The sequence below is a fragment of the Parasteatoda tepidariorum genome, chromosome 12 (genome assembly GCF_982258835.1).
Source record: "Parasteatoda tepidariorum strain Cologne lab strain chromosome 12, Ptep-v5.0, whole genome shotgun sequence".
Taxonomy (NCBI): domain Eukaryota; kingdom Metazoa; phylum Arthropoda; class Arachnida; order Araneae; family Theridiidae; genus Parasteatoda; species Parasteatoda tepidariorum.
Window position 1 is genome coordinate 54,199,677 of NC_141766.1, and position 26,798 is coordinate 54,226,474.

The 26,798-nt window shown below is 27.2% G+C and overlaps 1 protein-coding gene across 2 annotated transcripts in view; it reads left to right on the top strand.

Annotated features, from left to right (window-relative positions):
- LOC107446636 (dual specificity tyrosine-phosphorylation-regulated kinase 1B) overlaps positions 1–26,798 on the top strand; it is a 57,489-nt gene that overhangs the window by 25,246 nt on the left and 5,445 nt on the right. The window contains exons 1-7 of one of the 2 annotated variants that reach the window (XM_087156043.1): positions 10,615–10,745; positions 10,873–11,042; positions 11,742–11,930; positions 12,448–12,613; positions 15,076–15,362; positions 18,969–19,115; positions 22,597–22,737. In XM_087156043.1, the coding sequence (XP_087012169.1) occupies positions 10,676–10,745; positions 10,873–11,042; positions 11,742–11,930; positions 12,448–12,613; positions 15,076–15,362; positions 18,969–19,115; positions 22,597–22,737 (1,170 nt within the window). In that variant the 5' untranslated portion in view covers positions 10,615–10,675. Of the gene's footprint in view, positions 1–10,614; positions 10,746–10,872; positions 11,043–11,741; positions 11,931–12,447; positions 12,614–15,075; positions 15,363–18,968; positions 19,116–22,596; positions 22,738–26,798 lie in introns of those variants that run through there. The other variant, XM_087156042.1, reaches the window with a different exon arrangement.

Sequence of the window (26,798 nt, forward strand, 5' to 3'; positions counted from 1 at the left end):
AATTGATGTTTCTTTTAATTTTTTTTTATTCCCATGGAAATTTTGAAAATTGATGTTTTTTTTAAATTTTTTTTTTATTCCCATGGAAATTTTGAAAATGGATGTTTTTTTTTTCCCTAAGAAATAAAATTAGAGTTGAAATCAGTCCATTCTTCAGCGAAAGTAGCAAAAGCTTTTTGCAAGAAGCGCATTAGTTAGTAAGTAGATTGTAGACATTATAGCTTTTTACTTAATCTTTGATAATATTTTTTGAAAAAATTATTTTCCATTTTACGCCATTTTTTTAGCATCTTACGTTAACAATTTCAAAGATATGATGTTTTTAAAAATGTTTAATTTCACAGTGGTTATATTCCATATCTTTTTTTAATAAATTTATAAAATTGAAATACAAAATTAGTTTTTTTAATATAAAATATTGCGTGATTATTGCATGATTTTTCAAGTAAAGCATTTAGAAAAATTAAACATTGAAAGCATTGCAATTAAATCAAGCTCCTCAAATGCTAATGTTACCTTTTTTATATTGTGGCTGTTACTCGTATATGGCATACATAAATATCTTAATCCATATTTGTGATAGATCAGTTTTGTTTACTTTCAAAATTCCCAATATTCCCCGAAACTCCAAATTTCAGAAAAAAAGGAGAGAAAACCAGTGTTATTCCAAACTTTTTGTGTGACATTTTTTTTTTTTTTTTTGAAATTGCGAAAAATCTATTCATAATTTTAAAATTTGGGTCCTGATTTTGTGGAAAATTATGAAAATCAGTGGTCCGCTCAGACATTTTGTGAGGGTTTTGTATTTAGGATGAATTATTTTGGGAAAGGTCCGTTTGTACGATAAAATATTTCATGAAGAGTCTATTTTAATGCTATTTTTTGTGAAAAGAGTCCATTTTAACGACAAAATCTTGTGACCCCTCTTGATAAACTGAAAAAAGTTTTATGCAAAGATTTATATCGTAAGAAACACATTTTGTATATGCTGATTTTTTAATCATTCCAGAACTTCCTATACATAGTTATGAATATTTTTAATACAGTTCACTGCAATATTTCTTTACGGCATTATATTCCATGTTAAGAAATGAATGTTATTCTGAAATAAATTTAATAATGAAAAATGTTTTTTTTAAATTATTTTTGGCGAGGGACACTATAGTGCCTTAGAAATGCGGTCCCTTGCCCATTCGTCTGCTTGCTTCACCATTATATTCACGGATAACTATAGTGGCTTTGTTAAAAGGTATAGAGTGAAATTTTGTTTGAATTATCTTAAAATCTGCGTACCAATGGGAGAAAGTTATTGGTTGTATTTACATTCCAAATCAGGATTACTTTACTTCTTTTTATACTTTTTCTGATTCTTTTTTTTATACTTTTTAATTTAACATGATAATAAATTAATAGTATGAGATGTTCCGTTAAAATGCTGCTTTATAATAAAAACAGCAGAAATGAAATTTTTTTTTTTCATATGTTCGGCAAAATGCTAATTTCTCTATATGGCTGCTGTTTGTCTGCCTATCTCCCCTTTTCTTTGCAGAGCTGAAAGCAGACTACCCACCAAGATTTCAGTTTCGCTCTGCAGATCCCCTTCTCATATTGGCATGCGCCTGCAACAAATAACCTTTTACACAGCTGATTAATAATTGTTTACCTCATATTAAAGCGAAACATTCTTTCCTTTACGATTTGAATTTACTTTTGCTTTTATAGTTATGAATTTAAGTTCACAAAAAATAGGCACAAAGAAATAGGGAGGTGAGAGGGGGGGGTGCAATTTCGAAAACTCCGACTTTTTCTAAATTCGATTTCTCAGGAATTATTCGACCGATCTTGCTAAAATTTTCTATTTTGCCATTTAAAATTGTATTCTTTCAAAATGATGTAAAATTTATAATACATTGCAATTTAAAAAAATTTTCGACTTAGTACGAAAAGTTTTAGGGATATGGTGAAATAAACAAAAGCTTAAGTTAACATTAAGGGGTTCAAACTTTGAACCGCGCTCCTGACCAAATTATTTGGACCATTTTTCCAGATAACGGCTACTCCGTATATTTTGGGTGTCAGAAATCCGATTCCATCGAAAAAAAGGTTTGTTAAATCAGAGAAAGTACGTTTTTCTGTCTAATTTTCTAACTTAAAATATCGTTTTCACTAATTAATTTGTATATTTGACGTCCTCCTTTCGAACAATTAAGAATGAGTTCTAGAACAGGAAGACTCGATCATTAGATCAAAAGTTATTCAGGTGGGTAGGTTTATTTTTTTGAGTACTGGACAACCGTTTGAAGTTTAAGACAATATTGCTGATAACAGCAAAAGATTTTTTTTCATTTTTATATAGGAGGATAATTTAACTGGTGGTTATCCACATATATATATGCTTTAATAACTTAAAGGATTAAGATTAGAAGAGGAAAATAAGGTGAAGCTTTTTATATTAATATCAGACATAAATAAAAACGTTTTCCATTTTGTTCTCTTTTGTATAACTTTGTTTATTTAAATAACAGAAAAAGGCATTTTTCACTAAAGAATTTTTGCAGCTATAGAGGATATCATATGTTTTTTTTTAAAACTCGTTGTAAACAAAGAAAATTTTTGTATCTTAAATATTAATATTTTGAAGATATCGTAATATCGGATATATATAAAATATATCAATAACCCTCTAAATATATCAAGTTTTTACTGTATTTAAAATTTGCTAAAAGACGAAATGAAATTTTGATTTAAAGTATAAATATTTACACCAATGGAAAGTGTATTAAAATTTTACTAAACCAATTATATACATTGCTAAAATTTCCTGGAAATTTTTTTGTGTTTTCTTTATTTTAATTTAGTATTTTCATGTGTTTTATTTTTAAAGTTTTAAAACATATTAAGTAGAATAAATATTAGTCGCCAGTTTACTAATGAAGAAGAAAGGGGTGAATAAACATTGCAATGTAGAATACGCGAAAAAAATAAACATAAAAAATGGACTGCCTTGAATAACTTTTGATCCAATTATCGGATCTTCACGTGCAAGGATTCAATCTTCACCCTTTCCATTCATATTTTTATGTAATATAAGTTATGCGTGGAAATGGTTATTGGAGAAAAGAATTCAATTGATATTGGTTATTCGAAGGATATTGGTTATTAGCTAGTTGTTTATTAGAAGAATATTGGTTATTAGAAAGTTGTTTATTAGAAGAACATTGGTTATTAGAAAGTTGTTTATTTGAATATTGGCTATTAGAAAGTTGTTTATTAGAAGAATATTGGTTATTAGAAAGTTGTTTATTAGAAGAATATTGGTTATTAGAAAGTTGTTTATTAGAAAATCATGCCTGTATAGTTGAAAAGATTGAGTTAATTGTTTTTCTTTCTTTAAAAAAAAAAAAAATAAAATAGAATACGCTGCATTATAAAAATATCTATCTGAACATGCATTTCAGCAGGATGATACTATTCCAAATTTTTGAGAAATATTGCTCTCGAATTCTTGTTGATTAATAAGATTCGTCTATACATAATGGCCAGTTCTGTTTCCAGCAGCATTCATAAATGTGTTTTTATAAATATCTCATTCACCATTTATAAAATGTCTCATTCAACATTCATACATAAAATGTTTCAGTCAACATTCAGAAACGTCTTTTTGTGTTCATTTTCTCTTTAGTAAGCTCTAAAGATTGTTAAATTATTGTTATTTCGTACAATACAAAGTAGCGGGTGTGACATTTACAAAACAAATTTGCCATTAGTTATAATATTTTAAGGCATTGGCTTAAATTTTTATGGATTTCATTGCTAACCTGTAACATGTACATTAATACAAATTTGCATTTTGCCTTGTATTTTATTTATTTATTTTTTCAAAAATTTCCTCACGTTGCAGGTGTGACATGAAAAGGATATGCGTTTTCATCTTTCAGTGCAAAAACAAACCATGTTTTTTTTTTTTTTTTTTTTTTTTTAATAATCTGAGACAATAATGTTTAAATAATACTCTATGATAAACTTAAATTAGTTTCTCAGTTCTTGCTTGATTAGGAAATTTTAAAAGTTTTCATTACAAGTGGGACTTGTATGACCAATGAAATAATGGCACACATAAATATTCATAAAGAAGATTTTTTTTTTAATTAATATAATAATGGAATGATACATTAACAGGGGTCTGTTTAGAAGAAATTTGGGTCCGTTAACGGACCCTTCACAAAATATCTTTTCATAAAAACGGACCCATCACAAAATATTTTAACTTAAAAACGGACCCTTCACAAAATATTTTAACTTGAAAACGGACCCTTCACAAAACAATTTATCTTTTAATCGAACCCTTCACAAATTTGTTTATCGTCATTATTGTTTTGTTAATCAAATAAACCCTTCCCAGGAAGGGGGGGGGGAGAAAGACAGATTTAAACGAACTAAATTTTGTCTTCGGCAGACGCTTCTTCTTTTATTCGTCCAAAATGAATATTCTGCATTCAGCAGTATAGGCTAAATACCAAATATTTGTATATTGCATCTCTAATTTAGTAGCAGCAATTGCTGTTTATTTTTTAAAATTAATTTTTTTAATTGTAATTTTACTGTGTTGAGCATAAACTTGTATGTCTTTACAATTTAAAAACTCTTTGAAAAAGTTTTTTTTGCAATAACGGACCCTATTTGCACAAATTCACAAGAGCGGACCCTGGTTGAAAGAATGTGACTTAACGCTTATTTTATATTCACAAATTACGAGTAATTTTTTCACAATTTTACAAAAACGGACCCTTCACAAAATGTCTGGACAGACCCCTGATTAAAAATATCTAAAGGTAATAATATTAATTTTCTGTCCCTGCTCCTTCTGCTTTTGTCGTGTTTTTCCTTCTTGGCTTCAGCTGTTCTTTTTTTCTTCTTTTTCCTCTTTTCTTCCTTGTTTTTGTTTCTTCCCCTCTATTTTGTAGATATTCCGCATACTTAAGAGGATTTTCTTTTATCTTTTTCAGAGGATTTCGTAATAGTTTCGTGCTGAAAAAGAAATTCATCTGTAAATTGAATAAATATAGCACTCAAAATCCAAAAATGCATTTTTAAATTAAAATTTTTTTAAAATGATCTAACATTTTTAATCTTAAAAAAAGTTAATTGTCAATTTTTTTTTTACTTTCCAACTCAATATTCACATTTTATGCTAACTTTTTATATGAATATTCAAATAACAATATCAATTATTCTTTTTTTCTTATTCCTTCTACATATTTATTTATTAAGTTAAAATAGACAAGAAATATGCTCTGAATATTTCACTTATTTAAAAAAGAATGCTATAAAATGAATATTTTTTTAAAACTTTAACAGAAGTTTTACCTTTTAATTTATTTTCTTTATTTATTTATTCATTATTTGCAAAAATATTTTCCTGAAGAATCAACAACTTACCAATCCAAACTGAATTAATAGACAATTGAACGCAATGCATGCTCACCTTAAAAATAAATGTCACAACCTCAACGCTTAATTAATTTTAAAATATTTATTTATTTATTATTTTTTTTCTGTTCTTCAGAATATTATAATTAACAATTTTTGAATACAAAGTATCAAAACTTACGCTCGAAGAAATTTTTCTATGGAAATATAAATGTAACTTTCTGTGACACAATAATTAAGAATGAAATAAAGTATTTTTACCTTTTGTGGCGAAGATTAGTGACTACTTATCTGCGGGCAAAAACTCTCAATAATCGCTGTCATATTATATAAGTTTAGAGATTTGCAGAATTGGTCACCTATACAAGACCATGAAACAAAGATTTTTGATGCACTCTTTTCACACAGACATAGTATCACTCTATAAATTAAAATAAGCATTTTAATGACAAAATTTTCTTTCTTTTTCCTTAAAATATGAAATGGTATATTTTTTGCATCTCTTTTTCAAAATTTCAAAGACATTTAAGAAAGTTAAAATTTTCATTCTCGTATCCACTTTTTTTGTGGAATGAGCGATTTTCTGGAGAGAAGAAATAAAACTTTAAAATTGACGATATCTTATGAAAATTACTTTTTTTTCTTTCTAAACTTATTATTTATTCAATTTTCTAAACAGCATTTGAGTAAAATAATTTATTGTCTATTTTTTCAAAATATTTATTGTTAATTTAGATAGTGACATTGTCGGAAAGGGTCAGAATTTATATTGTACATTCATAATTACCTTCTAAGCATTGATTGAAGTTGAAATGCAGCGCCCTCTATCAAATTAATAATAAGTTATGATAATTAGATAGTTATGATAATAAGATAGTCTTTATAAGGGATAATGTGGTACTCTTTACCTTGTTAATTAATTTTTGATAAATTTATAAAAGTAAATAAAAATAATATAAACCTCTCACCTCATATTTCATTTAAATACTATGATTTTTTTTATTTACAAAGAAATAAATAATTGTTAAGGTGAAATCTTTTCATTGAAAATTCTTAAATAAAATTTCCATATCTTAACTTCGATAACTGCTTTCCTTCGCAATTTTTTATTATAGTTTGCTTTTATTACGTTACCGCAAATCAGTTACGATTTAAATTCATTACATATTTTTGTCAATGATAATGGTATAGCTCTGTATCATTTTCCGATATATATATATATATATATATATATATATATGGTGCGTAGCGTTTTTTAAAAGCCCTTAAGGTGCTTTTTTCATTGGATGTTTTTAAAAAGTGCTTAATTTTCCTTTTTCAAAATGAGTTTTTTCCTTTACTATGTTGATTTTCGCATCGAATAATGCAAAAAGACACAGTTCACATTGTTCTATTTAACGTTTTCACAATTAATTCAACCCCAATTTATTTCGGCGTATTGTCAGTCCATAGCATATGAAAACGCCATTCGTTTTACACGATTCAAAATTTCATTATTTTTGACAATTGTCTGCAACAATGCCAAAGGTTTTTTTATTATTTTTTATTATTTATTTTTTTTACATGACGGGGAAAATTAGATAAAACCGTCAATTATCAAAAACTTTCCGACCATGCCTAATTAGTGATATTTTTTTAAAGTGCTTAAAAATATTTTTTGAGTGCTTGAAAAGTACTTAACAGGTGCTTATTTTTTGTTGAATAATTTGACTACGCACCCTGATATATATATTAAAATTAAAGCTTTATATATATTATTTATCTCAAATTGTTTCTTACAATTATCTCCATGTACTAGAACTTTTAAAATGTATTATTATTATTTTCAGTTAGTATTTTGTTAGTATTTAGTATTTTTTATTATTCTTAGCTGACAATACTATTCAAAATAAACTAACGAAAAACTTCAGCTCTTCAAAAGCTTTAAAAATTAAAGCTTTATGAATTATTAGCATAAATGCTTACTGTCATATATTTGTGTTAGTTGTAATGTAAAAAAATTCCTTATGTTTCAGCATTCTATATTCTTCTTTTACTGTGTTGAAGAAATATTTCTCATTTAAGTACATTGTTGTGCTAAATACACAGAAGCGTATCTGCAACTGTTAAACGCTTACACTTTAAAATATAATTTCTCTTCTTTGTTTTAATTTTATTTCTTCATTGATTTTAAAGCTTGTAATCTCTAAAACTTCAGAAGTAAAGAAATTGAATTATTTACTTTTTTTATGGCTGATTATATTGTGCCGATATTAAAATTTTTGAGACTGGTGTTGAATCACAATTTTTGTAAGAAAAACTTTAATAAGTCTTATAATCTTTTCTGTTCTAAATAAAAATAAAAAAAATTTAAATCACTATTTTATTTCTAGTGATAGTGACTTTTTCAAAGAAAATCAATCTTATTAAATATGTATGATTTAATGACAACATTTTTCTATAACAATCAAAACATATTTACTTTTCGTACAGCTTAGAAGTTTTTTAAGTTGTAGTTGATGACTTATGCTACAGATGGCAGCACGTTAATACGTAAAGTTGGATCAGATAGGTGGATTTTAATTTTAATAACTCGACTCATGGCTATAAATCTTAAACAACGGTTGTTCAATTTGCTAAATTCCTTGTTGATTGTTTAATTTACTTCCAATTCTTAAGTTATTAAAAAAATTTCACATATTTTTGAATCAAAAATTATAATAATAGTGACTTAATTTTAAATCATGACTATCTCCAAAAAAAGCGAATTTTAAGTGAACACATTTTTATGTTTTAATAAGAAATATAACTCATTGCTATTTATTTTCTATTAAAAACAATATTAATAGTTTACATATAGTTCTCTATATTTATATAGGTTTTAATGCTAAAGTTTTGAATAAAGATAAAAATATTTATGTTTGCTCTTAAAAAATGTTCAGTAATTTCAAAAGCTGATCGTTCTGTTTTTCATTTAATTAAGAAAAAAAGTATGATCAATTTAAATTTTTTATGCTTTTCTTAAAAATTGTATTACACTTTTAATGCTAAAACTATTTTCAAAAAATTGTTGATCCACTGAAATAGAGATCTACTACTTCTTAATTACACTTAATAAAGGTTTTATTAAATATGAATACTTTTCATTTTTTTGGCAAAAAAAAAATTTAACTTCTAGTATCATATAATCGGGATGTTTCTGTACTGATCTGTTGTGCGAACTATAACCGAAAAGCGCCAGATAGTTTTTTAAACTTGCAATTTTTTTTAACAGCCTGTAATGGCTTGTGCAGGGGTGACTACAAGTTATACCTTTCAAGTTAGATAACTTTTTTGATTTTTTTTTTTTTTTTTTAGTTTCTCACAGGCCACTGCTTTAAATTTGTCAAGAATAATACCTCATATCAAGATGTGAAAATCTTCCTTAATTAAAAATAGAATGAGGAGGTTTAATTATTTCTACTAAAAATTTTAAAATTTTTTTCAAAAAGAAAATCTTGCATTGAAAGCTTTATTTTTTATTTATTCTTTGATGGAAGTTGTAAATTTGTTTCTGAGATTCGCCAGTCCCATGAAAGAAATTTAAACTTAATTTTATTGGAATTCGCCATTGAAGAAAATATATTAGCTTTTCAGGAAATGGTAAAGAATATTGGTTATACCCAATTATTAGTCCAAGTGGGGCCTGGAGCAAAAACTTCTTTTGTGGCCCCCCCTCTGCTTCACTACTTCAGTAATGAAGAACCGAAAGTTATGGCGGCATTTAAATTTTTTGCCTCATTATAGATATATGACAAGAAAATTGTCTAGAACCTAAAATAGTTATAAAGTCCCCCACCACCTCCAATCATCAGACAAAATATCATTCTGTCCATTTTATTGATTTTCTGACAATTCTATGTCCATCATGAGAAGGCAGTTTCTGAAATACAGTTTTCTGATTGTTAACTTTGTCACTTAGCTGCGAAAAGTTCATATTCTTGTGACATTAGGGCGGAATTCAGCTGAATTTTCGTAATTACGATAGTAATTTCGCCAATTAGAAACCCATATGTTTGTAAACATATCGCATTTCGCGATATGTAAAAATGCGGGATTTTGATTGACCAAATTTGCCCATCGCAATTGCGTAAATTTAGCTGAATTCCCGCCTAGAAAGCCATGAATTTACAAATTATGGATTTTTTGTGTTCCTACGATAGATTAATAAAGAAGCTAAAATAAATGACAAATTATACCCTGTACAGATATTTTGTTTAAAAAAAGTTCAATACAGAAGGAAACGTAAAATATACTTTCTATTTGATATGGGAGCCCAGGGCAGCTGCCCCTTATGCCCTTGCCTTATTCAGGCTCTGGTTATACCCTCCATGGCCTGAAAAAAATTTTGGTAGCCTAAAAACATTTTTGTTTGCCAATAAAAAGTATCTTGGCTGCCTTGTTCCTAGTTTTTTTTCTTCTTTTTCTAAATATGAAGTTTTATTGAATAAATCCATGCATGAAAATTAATTATTTTCGTTTAGAATATCTATTACAAAATGTATGTTTACATTAAGATTTTTTTAAAAGAAATATCAAAATAATAAAAATAAATAGAATTGAAGAAAAGCTATGTGGGATTTCAAAATGCTAGACTCGTAGAATTACATATGAAATAATTTGAAATTTGTGATTCCAAAGTTAATTTTAGGAATAAAAAAAACTCTTAAGAAAAATGAGAGTTATACTTTTTTTTTAAAAATTATTTAAGGAAATATAATTATGTATTTGAAAATTTACTCATTTGTTACGGAAAGGCTTGTTATGCCCTTACTGCATCACTGATTTAGTTAATGATACAAAGAGTTTTATTAATTAAAAATTTTATTGAAATATATCTTATGAATTTCATAGTATTATTAAATTTTATTATATTATTATTAATTTCATAGTATTATTAGTGTGTTTTAACTTCTAATATATGACAATTGAATCAAAAGAATGTTTGATAGCTTTGTGTATGAAGTTTAGAATTTTTGTAAAAAAAGAAGTTGAAAAAATCTTCTCATTTGAGAAAGAAAAGAGAAAATCATTGTCAAATTTTGATGAATCATTAAAAAGAAAGCAAGATAAAAAAAAAAATCATCAACACTTATTTGATTGCCTAAAAGTTAAAAGGTGATTATTGGAAAGACACTCAAGTTTCAACCGGCAATCAAACAGATCTAAATGTTTCATATCCCTTTCCATCTATAGTGATTCATCATACTAAGTAATTCAATAGATCATGAATTATGATTCATCGAGCATTTTCAAGTATAATTTTGTGATACAATCTGTAACTTTGAAATTTCGTAGTATGTATATACTTTATTTATTTTTCTTTTCAATTTTTTATATTTATTTGAAAACTTACTGTTACTCTACATTATTGTTTATGAAAGATAAGATTCACTAGTTTCATAATTTGTTTTTATTTTTCAGGTGTGAATAACACCTCTGCTACATATGGTCGTTTTTTTCTGGATGTAGAAGATGTTCGTAAAGATAACTTTACAACTACAGTTATATCCGAAAATAAGCGGGACCCAAGTGAAGCACCTTTAAGAAAGCTCAGTGTCGATCTCATCAAAACTTATAAAAAAATTAATGAAGTATGTTTTTAAAGTTTCATTTGTTTCAATAAACACTTAGAAACAGAAATTTTTATTTGTATATAATATGCAAAACACTATAAAAATTTAATTAGTTTGAAAAGTAGAAAGAAAATTAATGTAGATGGTAGGTTGAGTTTTGTAGAACGATTAATTTTTTTAAAATAGCAAGGTACGGTCTAAACATAATACCAACCTAAAATCTAGCCTTTCCACTGTTGTCTTAGAAATACTTCAAAGAGACTGCATATGAAATTCAAGGAGATGTAGCGACGGAAAAAAAAAATTTGAAAACCGTGTATAGTTCTTTTTTTGAATAATAATTTTTCATGTGGGCATCAAAAATTTTCAATAATTTAATTAAAATCTATTATACAACGAATTTTCACAAAATTATTATATTTTTAATAACATACATATTTAAATTAAAAAAGGAAAAAAATCATAGTCCATTTAAATATGTTACTGTGTTAATTAACTATCCTGCATTTGATATTTAAATATTGCTTTTATTTTTATCAGTTTTTTTTAATTAGTTGAAATGGGTTTCTTGCATTCTTTTGAATTGTTCATAGCTCTTGTAATGTTACAAAATCTGTCATACATCTTCTTCTTTAAGAAATGTTAAATTAGGAAAGATTTGAAGAAAACAGTTTTTGTTCTATATCTATACTCATTAAATTAAATGTCCTTTTCTAGGTTTACTATGCAAAAAAGAAACGGAGAGCTCAACAAACCCAAGGTGAAGATACTAGCCATAAAAAAGAAAGAAAGGTGTACAATGAAGGTTATGATGATGATAATCATGATTACATAATTCGCACCGGAGAAAAGTTCATTGATCGATATGAGATTGATTCACTTATTGGGAAAGGTTCATTTGGGCAGGTAATAATCAATAGATATAGTGAACTGCCTCTTTCTGTATTTAAATGTATATATATCGATGCACAGGGTGATAACTTAGCTAACATATGACTTCTTGGTGAACATAAAATATTGTGAGATATGCATTCAAGAATAGCATAGAAAATGATGATTATCCTGTAATGTTTATAGTGACGATACATCACAAATTTTAGATGGCAGCACTAATTTCATTAAAGCGTGATCCTTACGACAAAAAAATTTAAAATGATCTTAAAATTATATATATGTAAAACACACACTTTAATCTAAACAAACTCATTAAAAGTCATGTTTCCACTAGTAATTTTCGTGATATTTTTTGTTGTTATTTTTGTCTAAACTTTAATTGTTCTATTATTAATATATGTGTTTATGTACATACAGGTGTCCCAAAGTTAAGCATAATTTTACATTTTTCCTCATGTATGAATTATGCTTAACTTTTCAACACTGGAGTACATTACTTTTACGATTTATATTTTTATTATTTTTGTAGGTTGTGAAGGCATATGATCATAAGGATCAGTGTCACGTTGCCATTAAAATCATCAAAAATAAAAAACCATTTTTAAATCAAGCCCAAATTGAAGTTAAGCTTCTAGAGATGATGAATAACCATGAAAGTGATAGTAGTTTTGAATTGCTCGGACAAGATAAAATAGGTATGTCAGTAAAATTCCATGATGTAATTACATTTTCAGTTCTATTAGTTTATAAAACAGTATTGTAGTGATAAAATTCTCTTTCATATATTGGCAAGACTGGAAAGTTATGTTGTTTCTGCATGTCTCAATATTAATTCTGTCATTAGGAGAAAAGGGACAGCCAAATATCAAAAGTACAGATTCAACATTGTATATTTATTTTTGGTTTTTTAAAGATAGTATCACAGCAGTTACAATCAAAAACACTTACAATGTTTTTACAACTTTTTATTAATGCTCAAGGTTGTTTTGTTAATTCAAATCTGGTATTTTTGATTTTTCCAATCCCAATTTTTGTCAATCAGCAAGACACCAAACTCTGGGAAAAGGGTTGAATTAGGGTTGCATGTTCTGCCTTAACCACCAAACTAGGCAAATACTGCACCATTAGATTTTTATTTTTTCTTATCTCTACAGCATTTTCTAAGTGACAAAATATTAAAAAATTTAGATGATGTCCAGAGTGTCAATGAGAGTGATTATATTATTGATTAAAATAAATAATTATTATAAGTTCATCTGTTTGAATTCATCGTAAATAAATATGACATAACTTTTCAGTCCCCTTGTTATTTTATATGAATACAAATTTGTATATTTCAAAATATTTCTCATAAAAAAACAACAATTTTTGATTTTATGGATGATAAATTCTTTTTTAACATTATTAAGTTTCAAAATTGTTTTACTAATGTATTGTATGTATTCTTTAGGAAACCTCATCCTGAAATAATTCATGTTATTTATAGACTTGATATTCTCTATTATCTAGAGAATATCTTTATAGATATTTTTGATTACAGAAAGATTTTCCTTTTATAATCGAGATTATGATATTGTTTTCAAAACCTTGTTTTCTTATTTAAATAAATTTATAAAAATATACTTTTTAATCATTAAGATATGCGTTATTTTGAATAAATGTGAAATAGTTTTAACAATAGGGCCAGATTTAAAATATTATCAAAACCTAATAACATATTAAAAGAGGTCTTGTGTAAATATTTCTTTATTTTATTATTAAAAATATAGTGAATTAGTGCAAGTTATATTTCATAAACATATTCATTAAAACATATTCATATTTTATCAAATATTTAGTTTTGATTAAAAATATTCAGAAAATTCAGTGAAAAATGAAAAACTGATTTTGAAAAGAACATCCATGACATATTGTACTATCATTACCCTTTTTCTCAGGTTAGGAAAAATTATGAATTATTTTGCTCTTGAAATTCATATGATTCTCAATTTTAGAACAGTGTTAAATTCAATCTTAATAGCTGGACTAGTTATAAATTTTGCAAGACAAAAAGATCAACGTTTTTTTCTCTGAAACTTGATAAAGCTTTTTAAAAAATATGTATTTATATCCGGTATTGTTACTGTGTTTTTATTTTTTCAATTCATGGCATTGTCAACTCAAAGTGAAAAACACACTTTTTTGATAATTGTTTTCACACTCTATCTTCCCTTCTTTTTAATTTCTAAGGATAATTAAATGTAATTGTGCATTTGTTCATAGCAACTCTCTCTAAAATTTGTAGCACTAAATTGTGACAAAACTGTCATTAGTAAATTTACTTTAAAATAAATAACCATGGTGGTATGTTCAACCTAATAAGGATAATTGGAAGAAAAATTAAGCTTACATATATCTTATGTTCTGAAACTGCAAAAATATAACTTCATTTTAAGGCAGTTGATAGTTAGCGTCAAAGCTTTGACAGAAATTTCAAAAAACGGCTTACTTCCCCCTCTAAAAATCTTGATAAAAACATTGTATCGACACATGATGCGTCTATTATTGCATTAAGAACATTAAAGTTACTAAATTCGTAATTTCACTGTGCAGTTGCCAAAAAAATTAACTACCCAGAATCACTTTTAATCTAATGATCGTATCTTCTTCACATACTAGGACTTAATGATTCAAGAGGGAAGCCTTAAATGTTCTTATTAATTTATGTAGAGGATAATTGAAGTTATGAAATCAGACACAAAAATGTACTTTTGGGATGAATTTGAATTTCTGATATTTAAACTGCCTGGGGTGGTTGCAATCTCGGAAATAGGTCCCAATAGTTTGGTCCGGAAAGCGGTTTAAAGTTTGGACTCCTTAATGCTAATCCTTAATGCTCACCCCCTTTAATCATTAAGATTGAGTCTTAGTGCATGAAGATTCGATCATTAGATGAAATATTATTCAAGGTGGTTTGTTTTTATTTTTGCGTAACTGTTCATTGAAATATATGGTAGTTTAAATTCTTACAGTATAATAGTATAAAATAGTTTTATTTTGTAATCGTTATGAAATTTCTATGCTCTTAAATAAACAATTTAATCAATATTTATATTATTAAGAATCAATATATTAATGGAAACTTGAATGTTTTCTAATTTTAATTCTTCCTTTTTAGTGAAACTAAAAGGTCATTTTATGTGGAGAAATCATCTGTGCCTGGTATTTGAACTTCTGTCTTATAACTTATATGACTTATTAAGAAATACAAATTTTCGTGGTGTGTCTTTGAACTTAACTCGCAAGTTTGCTCAACAAATGTGCACAGCATTGATGTTTTTATCTAGTTCAGATCTTAATATTATTCATTGTGATTTAAAGCCTGAAAACATTCTTCTTTGTAATCCCAAAAGAAGCGCAATTAAAATTGTGGACTTTGGTAGTTCCTGTCAACTTGGTCAAAGAGTGAGTATTATGTTATTCTTTTATTTTAAATGTTATATCAATGTATAATATTTTTTCTAAACTATTAATTAAAGCAAATCATGATATTTATTATTATTAATTATAAAGTATCCCTAATAAACTTGGATATAAAAATTTTATATAAATGTTCATATATTATTATTGTATATTCTCATATATTCTTTTTGGGTATCTCTTATTTTATTTCTACCTATTTCTAATGAGTATCAGCAGAATAAAATACAAATAAAAGATTTCAATATAAATTTTTGAAACCCTATGAAATTGGATAAATGCTAGACCAGTGTTTCTCTACTTATTTACCCCCACTTACTATTTTTTTCTTATTGCTAGAAGCTCATTGGTCCCTTCTAAAATATACTATTGTTTTTCAGATTTGGAATTTTCTTAACAGGTTTTAAGATTGTAACAAAGGGATTAAAAACTTGAAATATCAGTGCTCTCTTAGTTTTTTATATTAATAAATTAATTATTCCAGTAAAATAAATGAGTTAAAATAAATGAAATATTTTTTTAATTGAATCATAAAAATAATTCCATAATTGGGACTACTGATTGGCAAAAATAAGTCAGCACAATAAAGAATAATGGCCTTATAATAGAAAAAATGTAATGATTTCATTTTCTGTTACTTATGGATTAGCTTGCACAAAAGTTTACCATGTTCCCATAACAAATACCTCAATACCTCTGGGGGTACCGGATTGGAGATCGATCGTTCTCTGATTCAGGTCAAAATTACAATCTGTGGATGAATGAATGGATGTATGAATGTGACCGCTCTATAAACGGGTGTGACGAATGCAGGGATGGCTTTTTGCCGGCAAAAACTGGTTTTTGCCATGCCAGTGGCAGAAACTGGTTTTAACTGGTAAAAACTGGCAGAAACTAAAAAAACATCTATATTAGTTCTAGTAATTGCTCAATGACATTTTGTTTAAGTGAACTGAAAAATGTAACTCTATGCAGCTGTAACAAACTTTTAAATTCATTGTTTGTAAATATATATTATTAATTTTGTTTACATTAAATATAAAGAGTGCAGTATATCAAATTGAGAAAAGAAATTGTTTGGGTTCAGAAACTGCATCAAAACTTGTCTTTTGCTATAGATTACTGCAAAGTGCAAACAATGTAATATTTGATCTTGAATGGTGATAATTTTATAAAAAAATTGAACTTTGTTTAACATTTAATTGTTTTTTCTATGAATTATCCATTGTATGTCAATCTCAGTATTTACTTTTATGTCATTATTTTCTGAATTTCTGCCAGTTTCTGCCACAAATGTGACAGAAAAGGGTTTCTGCCAGTTTCTGCCACAAATGTGACAGAAAAGGGTTTCTGCCATGCCAGTTTTAACCGGTTTCTACCAGTGGTTTTAACCACTTCGGCAGAAACTTGCCAACCTTGGACGAATGGTGTGGCAGAAGTTGAATTCTTGGTCATAGATGTCGCCACTCAAAAACAAGAATAATCACACCTCCTCTTCCTAAAACAGGCATACCTCAACAACAACACTTGCACATTAAGGACTTAAAGTTTCTGACGGATTTCTCTTTAAACATGCCTTCACTTTTAATTCTTAAGAATCACTTTTAAATTCAAAAAATATGTCTTATTAAATATCAAGAACTTTTTAAATAGACAAACTATGAATTTAACTTCTTGTCAGTTAGTTCTAAAAAAGCTTACCTCAAATTTATTTCCTGAAAGTATTAGAATGAATAGTGACTGGGCCAAATATTTGACAAATAAATTATCCAGATACTGAATATTTGGCAGCTGAATAGCAATATTTTTTTTATAAAAAAAGTCATTAATATTTTTTTATGTATAGACAAGTTTAGTCATTATTGAAAATTAATCAGAGCTTAGCTATATTACTGGTATGTGGTGATAGGAAGAAAAAAACATAATAGTTATCTATTATTAATATTTAAGATAAATAGAAAACTGACTATATATAGAAAAAAAATCCTCTTTATTATTAAAACATAACTTTAATGCTAAAAATTATATATTTTGAAAAAAAAAGTATCCATAGAAAATATAATCTATCAGAAACTCTTCTAAAATGTTGCGCCATCATAAAAATGCCTTTAAAAACAAAAGATTATATACAAAAACGAAACAGAAAAATTAAAATCAATCTTAATTCTTGAAGGAAAATTTTAAAGCTGAACATCACAATTTTTCCAATTTTTTTTTCAAGAAAGAGTGAAGAAAAATTAATGAAGTCTAATAGAACCTTCTTAATTGCCATATCATAATAAAAACGTTAATAAAAACAAAAGTTTTTTAAAAAAAATCTAAATAGAAACCTAACCAAAAATTATTCTTAATTTTTAAACTAAAAGAAATTTGTAAGTGTAATCAAATTAACCTAATTTTCCCTTGAAACTATAAAATTCCCTCCTTGGAGAATTCGCAGTAGTTTGGAATCACTGTTCTAGAAGATCAGAAAACAGTTATCAAAATTGTTTGATAGATGATTAGGATGGTTTAGTTATAGAAGAACCTGAGGATAAGAGTTTTTATATGCTTTGTATAAATCATATAAATAACTAAATTGAGCAAGAATTATATGTTATTTAAAAAAAATTTCTTTTTAATTGTTCCATTTTTAAATCATTGAAAATTCACAAGTCTTACCCATATAAATACAGGGCGTTCTGAAAAACGAACAAAGAAGCATATAAAAAATGAAAATGAAAGAGCATACTTATTGAGGGTCACAAATTAATATTTAAGCACAGAAAAAACAAAACGGTATCAAAATCTGACGATTTATCATAGAAGAAGGTGAATGTAACAAAAATTAAAGTAGGTATAACTGAAAGACATTACAAATAATCCTTTTTCAACTCCTCTCTTTAGCAACTTCATTGTTTTCATGTTTAATAAGAATTCTAAAAATACATATTAGGGATGGTCCTTATGAAGCATCCTGTTTAATGACCTTATAAATGCCTCTATATGGCTTTTTTGGAAACTATTTAAAATTTCAGGATATTTTTCAAATAATCCAATGTAATAAATATCGTATTGCAAATAAATGTTTGTTCAATTATTCATTTTTTTAAATTAACCGTTTACTTAATTTTTTCCTTAAATAAAATATCAACCACATGCTTTCTTATTTTAAGTATTGAAAGTGTCTTTTTCTTAAGAAGTTTACAAACGAAAGTCCAATCTGTTTCATTGCATAACTACCAATTGTTATGGTTTACCTATTCAATGGGCTATATTTTACCTACTTTAGAGCCTTTATTGATTTCCTATGATCTTTAAAGTCTTCTTGGTATTCGAAGACAGGGCCGTACACTAATTTAAAAAAATGGAATCAACTAGAAGAATGCTTTTAATCAAGTAAAATAAATTGATTATATTATTCTTAAAGAGTTTAAAAATGTCTTTTACGTATTATTTACATTCAGCAAAACATTTATATGCCTAAAGTCTACATATTTTATTGTATTTTTAATCATTTCTGTTCTTTGGGAAAAAATAAGTTTGAAAACATTTTTTAAATATCTTTTTAAATATTTTATTTAAATATTCCTTTTAAAATTTTTTTTGCAGATCTATCAATACATTCAAAGTAGATTCTATAGATCTCCTGAAGTATTACTGGGTATTGCATATGATATGGCTATAGATATGTGGTCATTAGGTTGTATATTAGTTGAAATGCATACAGGTGAACCACTTTTTAGTGGTGCGAATGAAGTAAGTAATGATTTGTGCCTCTTCAATTTGAAGAAATTTATTTTCATTGATAACACTGACTTATATTTGTCCTGAAGGATCACTTTTCATAATTATAATACTAAATATGTGAAAGAGTTCAATATGTTTAGATATTTGCAATTAATACAATAATTTTTTGTGAATGCTCTTTTTCTTCATAGAAGTGCTTTTAAAAGATAGCAATGGTATTTCTAGAAAGTGCCTGATGAAGTTTAGGGAACTTTTTTTTAATATTTTATTAAACTTATATTATCTCTTAAATATGATTATTAGCATCACACAGTTTAGCATGAAATCTGTTAAAGAGTAGATTAATATTTATTTTCAAAGATTTCATAATCCTAATAATTAATTGTGTTTACTTAAGAAATGAAAGTTTTTTAAGTAAAACAAATTCTGAAACTGTATTTTGTAATTGTTCGTATTTATTGCTAATATTATATGTCAAAATGCACCTCTGTTTGTTTATTTTTTAATATAAATACGTCACTTGAAGAAGCCAACACTATCAAGGAATCAATGTATGTTAATTACAGTTTTTCCTTAATGTTAGTAGTTTTCCAATGTACATAATTAAGTAGAAATACAATACTTGATTAATTGTTACTTGATTAAAAATTTCATTCTTTTCAAAACTATATAAATTGGAAATATATTTGTATATAGATAGCATATATATTTTTGAAGCGAATGAATTTAATCAAGTAATATCTTGAAGCTTCAGTTTCTTGGGATTATTTTATTTACAATACTGTATAGAAATATATTTTCTCTTTAGTTTATGTAAACAATACTATAAAAAGAGTCAGTTACTACTTGACACAAATTTAACAGTTTTTAGTTTTCATTCAAACATAAAATTCAAAAAATTGTTCTTCTCAATATTTTATTTATTTACTGGCTTAAATGGCGTAAAATTAGAAACTATCTCAAATTTTTTTGAAACAAACATGCACCCAAATTCATGGCAAAAAAGTTATTACTTTATCTTTTCAAAACATAATCAATTTGGAGCTGTAGGGAAGTTTATTTGCTATTGTATTTTTAATTTCAATAAATGCATACCTTCTAACTAACTTTCTAAGAATTTTATTCAACACTGCATGTAAATAAATTAAGTAGATGGATAAAGGGTCAAATAGTCAAATTTTGAAAAAAAAATAGTTTTGATATTAATGCTATAAAATTCTATATTTTTTATAAATTTTTGCTTTTAGTTGCTACCACTAAAAAAATATTTTGCTACTACCGCAAATGTAGGAGGGTAAAAGAATAATTTATCTACTCCATTTTTTGTTATTTTACTTTTTTCATTTAAAAGTTAATAAAAAGTTTCTTTCTTTTTCATTTTGAAACTTTAAAACATTTTTTTTATCTTGCCAGTTTCATATGTATTTTTGTTAGTGTCCTTTGTTTTAAACTGGTCCAAAACAAGCATAACCTTTAATTAAAAATTTAATCCAAACTTCCACTTACTCTAAAATAGTATATTTTTTCAAAATTGGAATATAACTATTCTAAAAATTCTTTTTTTAATAAAAAGGGATGACTTTTATTGTATCCACTTTACTTTTGCAGTATTATAGTAACAGCTTTTTGTTATAAAATAGTGTTTTTAGTTGCATTTCTTTCTGGAACAGTAATTGTTGTAATTTTGATCCAGTTTCATGGAATCATTTAAATGTTCAATATATATATATATATACACACACACACACACAGTAGGGAACCGATTACCCGGAACGATCGTGACCATCGCTATTCCGGATAACTGATTTTTCCGGTTTTCTGAATCGCTACAAAAAGCCGTTTTTTTATTGTTAAACCCAACTTAAAAAAAAAATATTTGGAAATAATCTTAAAAAGAAGAAAAAACGATGAAGTAATACACTAATGATTATTTCCAAAATAATGGTAAGGTAAACATCTTCCAAAAAAGAAAGAAAAATCTTAGAATCTTATGAGGAAAAATTTTTTTTAAAAAATGGCGGGAAAATGTATCGAATTTCGCTCCGGCTTTTTGGTTTTCCGGTTTTCTGATTTCCGGATAATGGGTTCTGTACTGTAAATATATATATACAGTGAAACCTCCGTTAAGCGGACATTCATGGGACCAAAAAATTTGTCCGTTTATGAGAGTTGTCCGTTTACGGGAAGGGTACCCTAATAACGAAGTTTAACACCGAAATTTTTTTTTAGAATATTCTCAAAGATGTAGAAATAATTAGATAATATCTACAAGGATACTGTAAATATCTACAAGAATATTTATTTAAACAATAAGAAAGATAAAAAAAGAATATATAAAGAAGTTTGATATAAATACATAATTCTGGATGTAGCTGCAGATAAATAAATATAATTTTCCTATTAGCATAGATACTCAAGTTAGACATATGATACCAAATAGGAGGGTACTGTCCTCAGTCCGTTTCAATTATCAGGTTCACATCCCCTTACACCTACTTATCATTTGATAGGGAACATGGTTAATACCTTCTTGGAAAATAAACCTCCTGTGATTTACAGAAAAAAAAGTAATGCATACCTGTAAGTCATGACGACCTATGGAGATGATTATTCACAATTGATCAGCTATCAAGTGTCTGAATAAATGTTTCATTTATATAAACACCTCAAAGATTATACTTCTGTTCTCTTTTTTTTACCCCAGTTGTGTTAAATACAGTCTTCAAATTGATAAGAAAATTAAAGAAATTTTCAATGGGGAAGAAGCATTGAGAGAAGTCATTTCAACTTGAGGGGTCTCATAACCTGTGTGGTCCAAATGAAAAGATCAAACGATGCCAATGTCAGAATTATTTCAGGAGTGCAGTACCATTTTCTCTCCTTTCTTTACAAAGATAAGGCAAGGTGACAGGAGAAAGATTGATTTTTCGGTGGTGAAATAGCTTAACAATATTTTTAGCTATGGATAAGGCAAAAAGTTTTATTTACATGCTTTAGAAATGGTGAAAAGTTGCATTTTTTTAGCTTGAAATTTCTTTAGAAAGAGTAGTGTCCGGTTTGTAGAGATAAAAAACAACGTTTCAGGACCAAAATGACTGTCCACGTCCGGTTACGGGAGTGTCCGCTTTGCGGAGAATGCACGTAATGGTTTATTCATAGAAGATTCCCGGGGAATTAAAAATATGTCCGTATTGAGAGGCGTCCGTTTTGCAGGAGTGTCCATAACAGGAGGTTTCACTGTATATATATATATATATATATATATATATATATATATATAGAAGCATGCACCAAGAGTCTTAAAAAGCAATATTCTGGATCCCGCCAATCAAAACACTTAATAATATCATTGAAAACATAATCGTAGAATATTTTTTTAAATAATAAGTACTTTTTTTGGTCATCACTATTTTGTATAAGTTGTTTTATGTAACTTTAGTATACTTTTTTGTATAAAATTTGTAAACCAAGGACTTTTGTCACTACCTAGGTGGACCAAATGAATAAAATTGTTGAAGTTGTTGGAATGCCACCCAAACATATTCTGGACATTGCTCATAAATCTCGTAAATATTTTGATCGCCTTCCTGATGGTACATATGTTCTAAAGAAAACCAAAGATGGAAAAAAAGTATGGTTTTTTGAATTAACAATTTTTTATTTTGTATGTATGTATGTTATTCTACTTTCATTTTGTAAGCATTTTTAAATCAGTCTGTCGTTTTCTTCTTCCTCCTTATTATTTTATCTTAGTTTTGATGTTATTGTAATCGGCTAAGGTATTTTCTAATTTGTTTATTACTGAAAATTTGTTTTTAGTAAGGGTTTCAAAAATTATCAGATTATTTGAGAAAATAAATAAATTAAATTTTAAGAAAATTTCAATTAAAAAGCACATTTGTATCAGCTCACTTTGAGTTTGAGTTAAAACTTAACAACTTTGGGAACAACAGGAGGATAGAGGTAATGTGGTTAGCATAACATGCAAGCTACTTTTATCTTCCTGACAAGCTAACATCCATTGGTCTGTAGCCATGTGTAGAACTAGGATAGAACCCCATTGTGCTGGTATTGTTTTCAGGGGTGATTGTGTACGGATGAATTCCGGGTTTTTCATATCAACCCTCCAGGTCTAGAAACTAATAGCAAGGCATGTGATTGTTTCGGAGAATTCCGCGTATCTCAAGACCATTGATTTGCAGACTTCCATGAATCGGAATTAATAATCCAATGAAATTTTCACCACAATTTTAAAGTTAAAGTAAGAATTAAGTTGTACAATCAGGAATTTAAATTTTGAAACCTTTGCTGAATTGTGTTAACAGGATGTTTTCAAACATGTGACTCTTCTATAGTTATAATTTTTGGTTTGTCGGATTTTTGTACTTTTTAATGTTTGAAACTACGCCAGAATCCTCTAATATTGAGATTCATATTCACGCAATTTTAATATCTTACATTGATTTTCGTATTTACCTAATTTAAAAAGATCGCGATTCGTGTTCAAGCGAGTTTAAAATCCGACGTCACTATTTCTATTCACTGGATCTAAAAAAATCACGTGCATCGCGATTCATATTTATGCAATCACATACAATTCAAAAATCCAATAATGTGATTTGTATTTTTGCTTTCTTAAAATCCAATATTCTGATTAATATTCATGCGATTTTTAAATCCAATATCACGATTCTTCAAAGAACGAAGTTTTTTCTTAAATTAGTTAATATAAAAGTGTGATATTCTTTATTGATGAATAATTTAATTATAAACAAATTATATTTACTATGAATAGTATATAAATTGATATCTTATCAAGTTTTTACAAATGAAATTTTCAGGGTTTTTCAGTCTGTGTCACAATCACCCCTGTGTTATTTAAGAATCAATTATTTGTGTGTTGATTATTCGGTATATGAAATGCATTTTTTAATTTTTACCAAAACATTGTGTAATTAAAATTTGATGGGGTATGTATCATGGTATATAAAAAAATGCAAAATTAGGCAATGGATTAAACAAGTATATGACAAGAGAGAAACTTGCAAGAATGTATATTGTACATTAATTTGAGTACAAAAAAAAAGAATTACCCTAAGCTATATTTAGTTAGGAGAAAGGAAATTTCTCAAAGAAAAAAAAAACAAAACAGAATTACCCTAAGCAGGGTTGGCAAGGCTTAGGACAGAGTGGATTAATCCACGGTTTAAACCCTGGTTTAAACAGTCCTGTCCAAAACCCCTTTGTCCAAAACTGTCTTAAACTGTCCAAAATTCTTTTACTCAAATTATCTCACAATTTTATCTGAACAATATTTAAGAGGTAAAATAAACATAGAACTAATAACATATTGATAATTAAATATACTAGAGAATATTTGTTTTTAAAAGTATAATGTTTTATTTATATTGTTTGACTCTTCAATTTAAACAAAGGAAGATAAATCAGTAATCAAGTTCAATTGGTCCTCTCATTGAATAGTACATAACTGAAGTTTGGCCTTGCCATACAGGTTAAAATATTAGGGACTAAGTGCTTGGTTCGTCATAAACAGGTTTATTTATCTATAGTACTGTTCAAGAATACTTTTATTTCATTCATGTTCAATTCTTTTAGCATAGTGGTGATACATCACCAGTGTCAGTAACTGCAACTGATGTTATGCCCTTCAAAACTGTTAATACATTTTTAAGTTATTTTGTATTTTCAGTTTAAACTAATATATTTATATTTAAAAACAATTTTTTTTAAAAATAGATGTCTTTTTTATCATCCTGTAATGCAGAAATTATAAAATTTTTTTAAAAAAATATTGTGAAAAATAAAAGGTTAATTTTTTAACAAATTTAGTATTGTTTTTAAGAAAAATTATTATTTTTTAATATTGTCATATTTATCCTTAAGCAAAAATATTATTTATCAGTATTAAAAGCATATTTATATTTAAAGGATTAGGTATTCACTTTTGTTGTTCAATGAATTGTGAAGCTTCAAAAGTTATAAACCTTTTCCTATTATATTATATTATTTTCTTTTACTAAGTTATAGTAAATTGTATAAAAAATATCAAGTATTTATTGATACATGTAATTACATGTAATGGTAAAAATTCTATAGGTGTGTACAATGGTTACTCCTGTAGAATTTTTACCTTTCACAAAAGTTCAAGGTTTTGGACACTTTAAGACAGTTTAGGACAGTTTTACCCAGTTTAGGACAGTTTTACCCAGTTTAAGACAGTAAAACCCACGTGTCCTGTCGAAAACCAGTTTAGGACGTCCAAAACCCCAACCCTGACCCTCAGCTATATTTAGTTAGGAGAAATAAAATTTCTCAAAAAAAAAGCGTTGAGGGGAAACAATTTAATAAGGGTGCAAACAAAGTTTTACAGAGATCCCTATTGGATCGGAAAAGAAGGGAAAAAATTAAATCAAAATTTTGAGCAAGTGAATTGCAGTCGTAGTGGAATTGAAATTAAATGAAACATTCATTCTTGTAAATTGGGAGGTAGTTTTATGTTATTAGTTGGAGGTGGTAGTTTTATGTTTCTTAAACGTTAGATAAAACTGATCCTCCTTCTCAACCATTGATATTATTCTGCCATTTCACTGCTCATGGCAACCAGTTGACAAATTCATAGTGGTGACATGAGTGTCAGTAATAAAGGCAAATTCCTCATTCAAACATCAATTTTTATTAAAACATCTTATTATATGAACACAATTACAAATTTGGAACTAAAATGTTAATCACATATTCACGACAAATTTTACATTTCACTAACCAAGAAAGGACTTTTGCTTTTCAAGGATAATCTCTAACTTTATTCTTAATGTATCATTAATGATCCTTTTATGTTGTGCAATGCTTTAAATGTTAGCCGAATTATTCAGCTGATAGCAACAAACGCTTAGTAATGTCACTAAAACATTACCCAATTGTGAAAAAGTGAGAAGTCCTCACTCAAGGCCCTCAGAACAACCATCGGAAAATTAACAAAAAGCTTGAATACAGAATTAAACAAGGAAAATTACTGTTCCATGAGTGAAAATTCGTAACATAATTGCCGCAGCATAAAGATAAAGAGAAGAAGACAGTTTTACATTTCCTCTTTTGAGGTAAAAGAGCAAATTTGCTGTGAAGAAACTTCTGACAGGGATTAGTGGGGCAAAAAATGCAGCTTTGTTTTTGATAAAAAAATCCAGATCTGGCATGTTTAAATCACCAAAAGATTTTTAAAATAGAAAATCTTATTCTGTTTTATACTAGAGAGAGGTAGCATTCAGAGCTGGAAAATGTAAATTTGGTGACCAAACCTTAACTTTTATTTATAATATTTTTTGTTTCGTTTTTGCAACAGAAGAAAGAGACAGGTGTTTTCGGGAAACTCAGAGAGTGTCGGTGAAGACACTAATTGGTAAAAAAATCTCGGGAATTTTGGCTTCACTAAAGATGTTTAACTGTTGAGTAAAAATAAAAAAGAGGAGTGTGTATGATCTGTTAGTAATAAAATCTAGGACATTGCAGTATTTCAAGAGGAACAAAAAAAAATCCTAAGTGAACAAGTAAAATTTACATATTGCACAATTAAATATATACAGTGGAACCTGCTTGAAGTTTTTCAAGGGAATGGAAAAAAATGACTTATTAAACGTAAAAAAAATTCTAACGGTTAATGGTTAAAAATACACA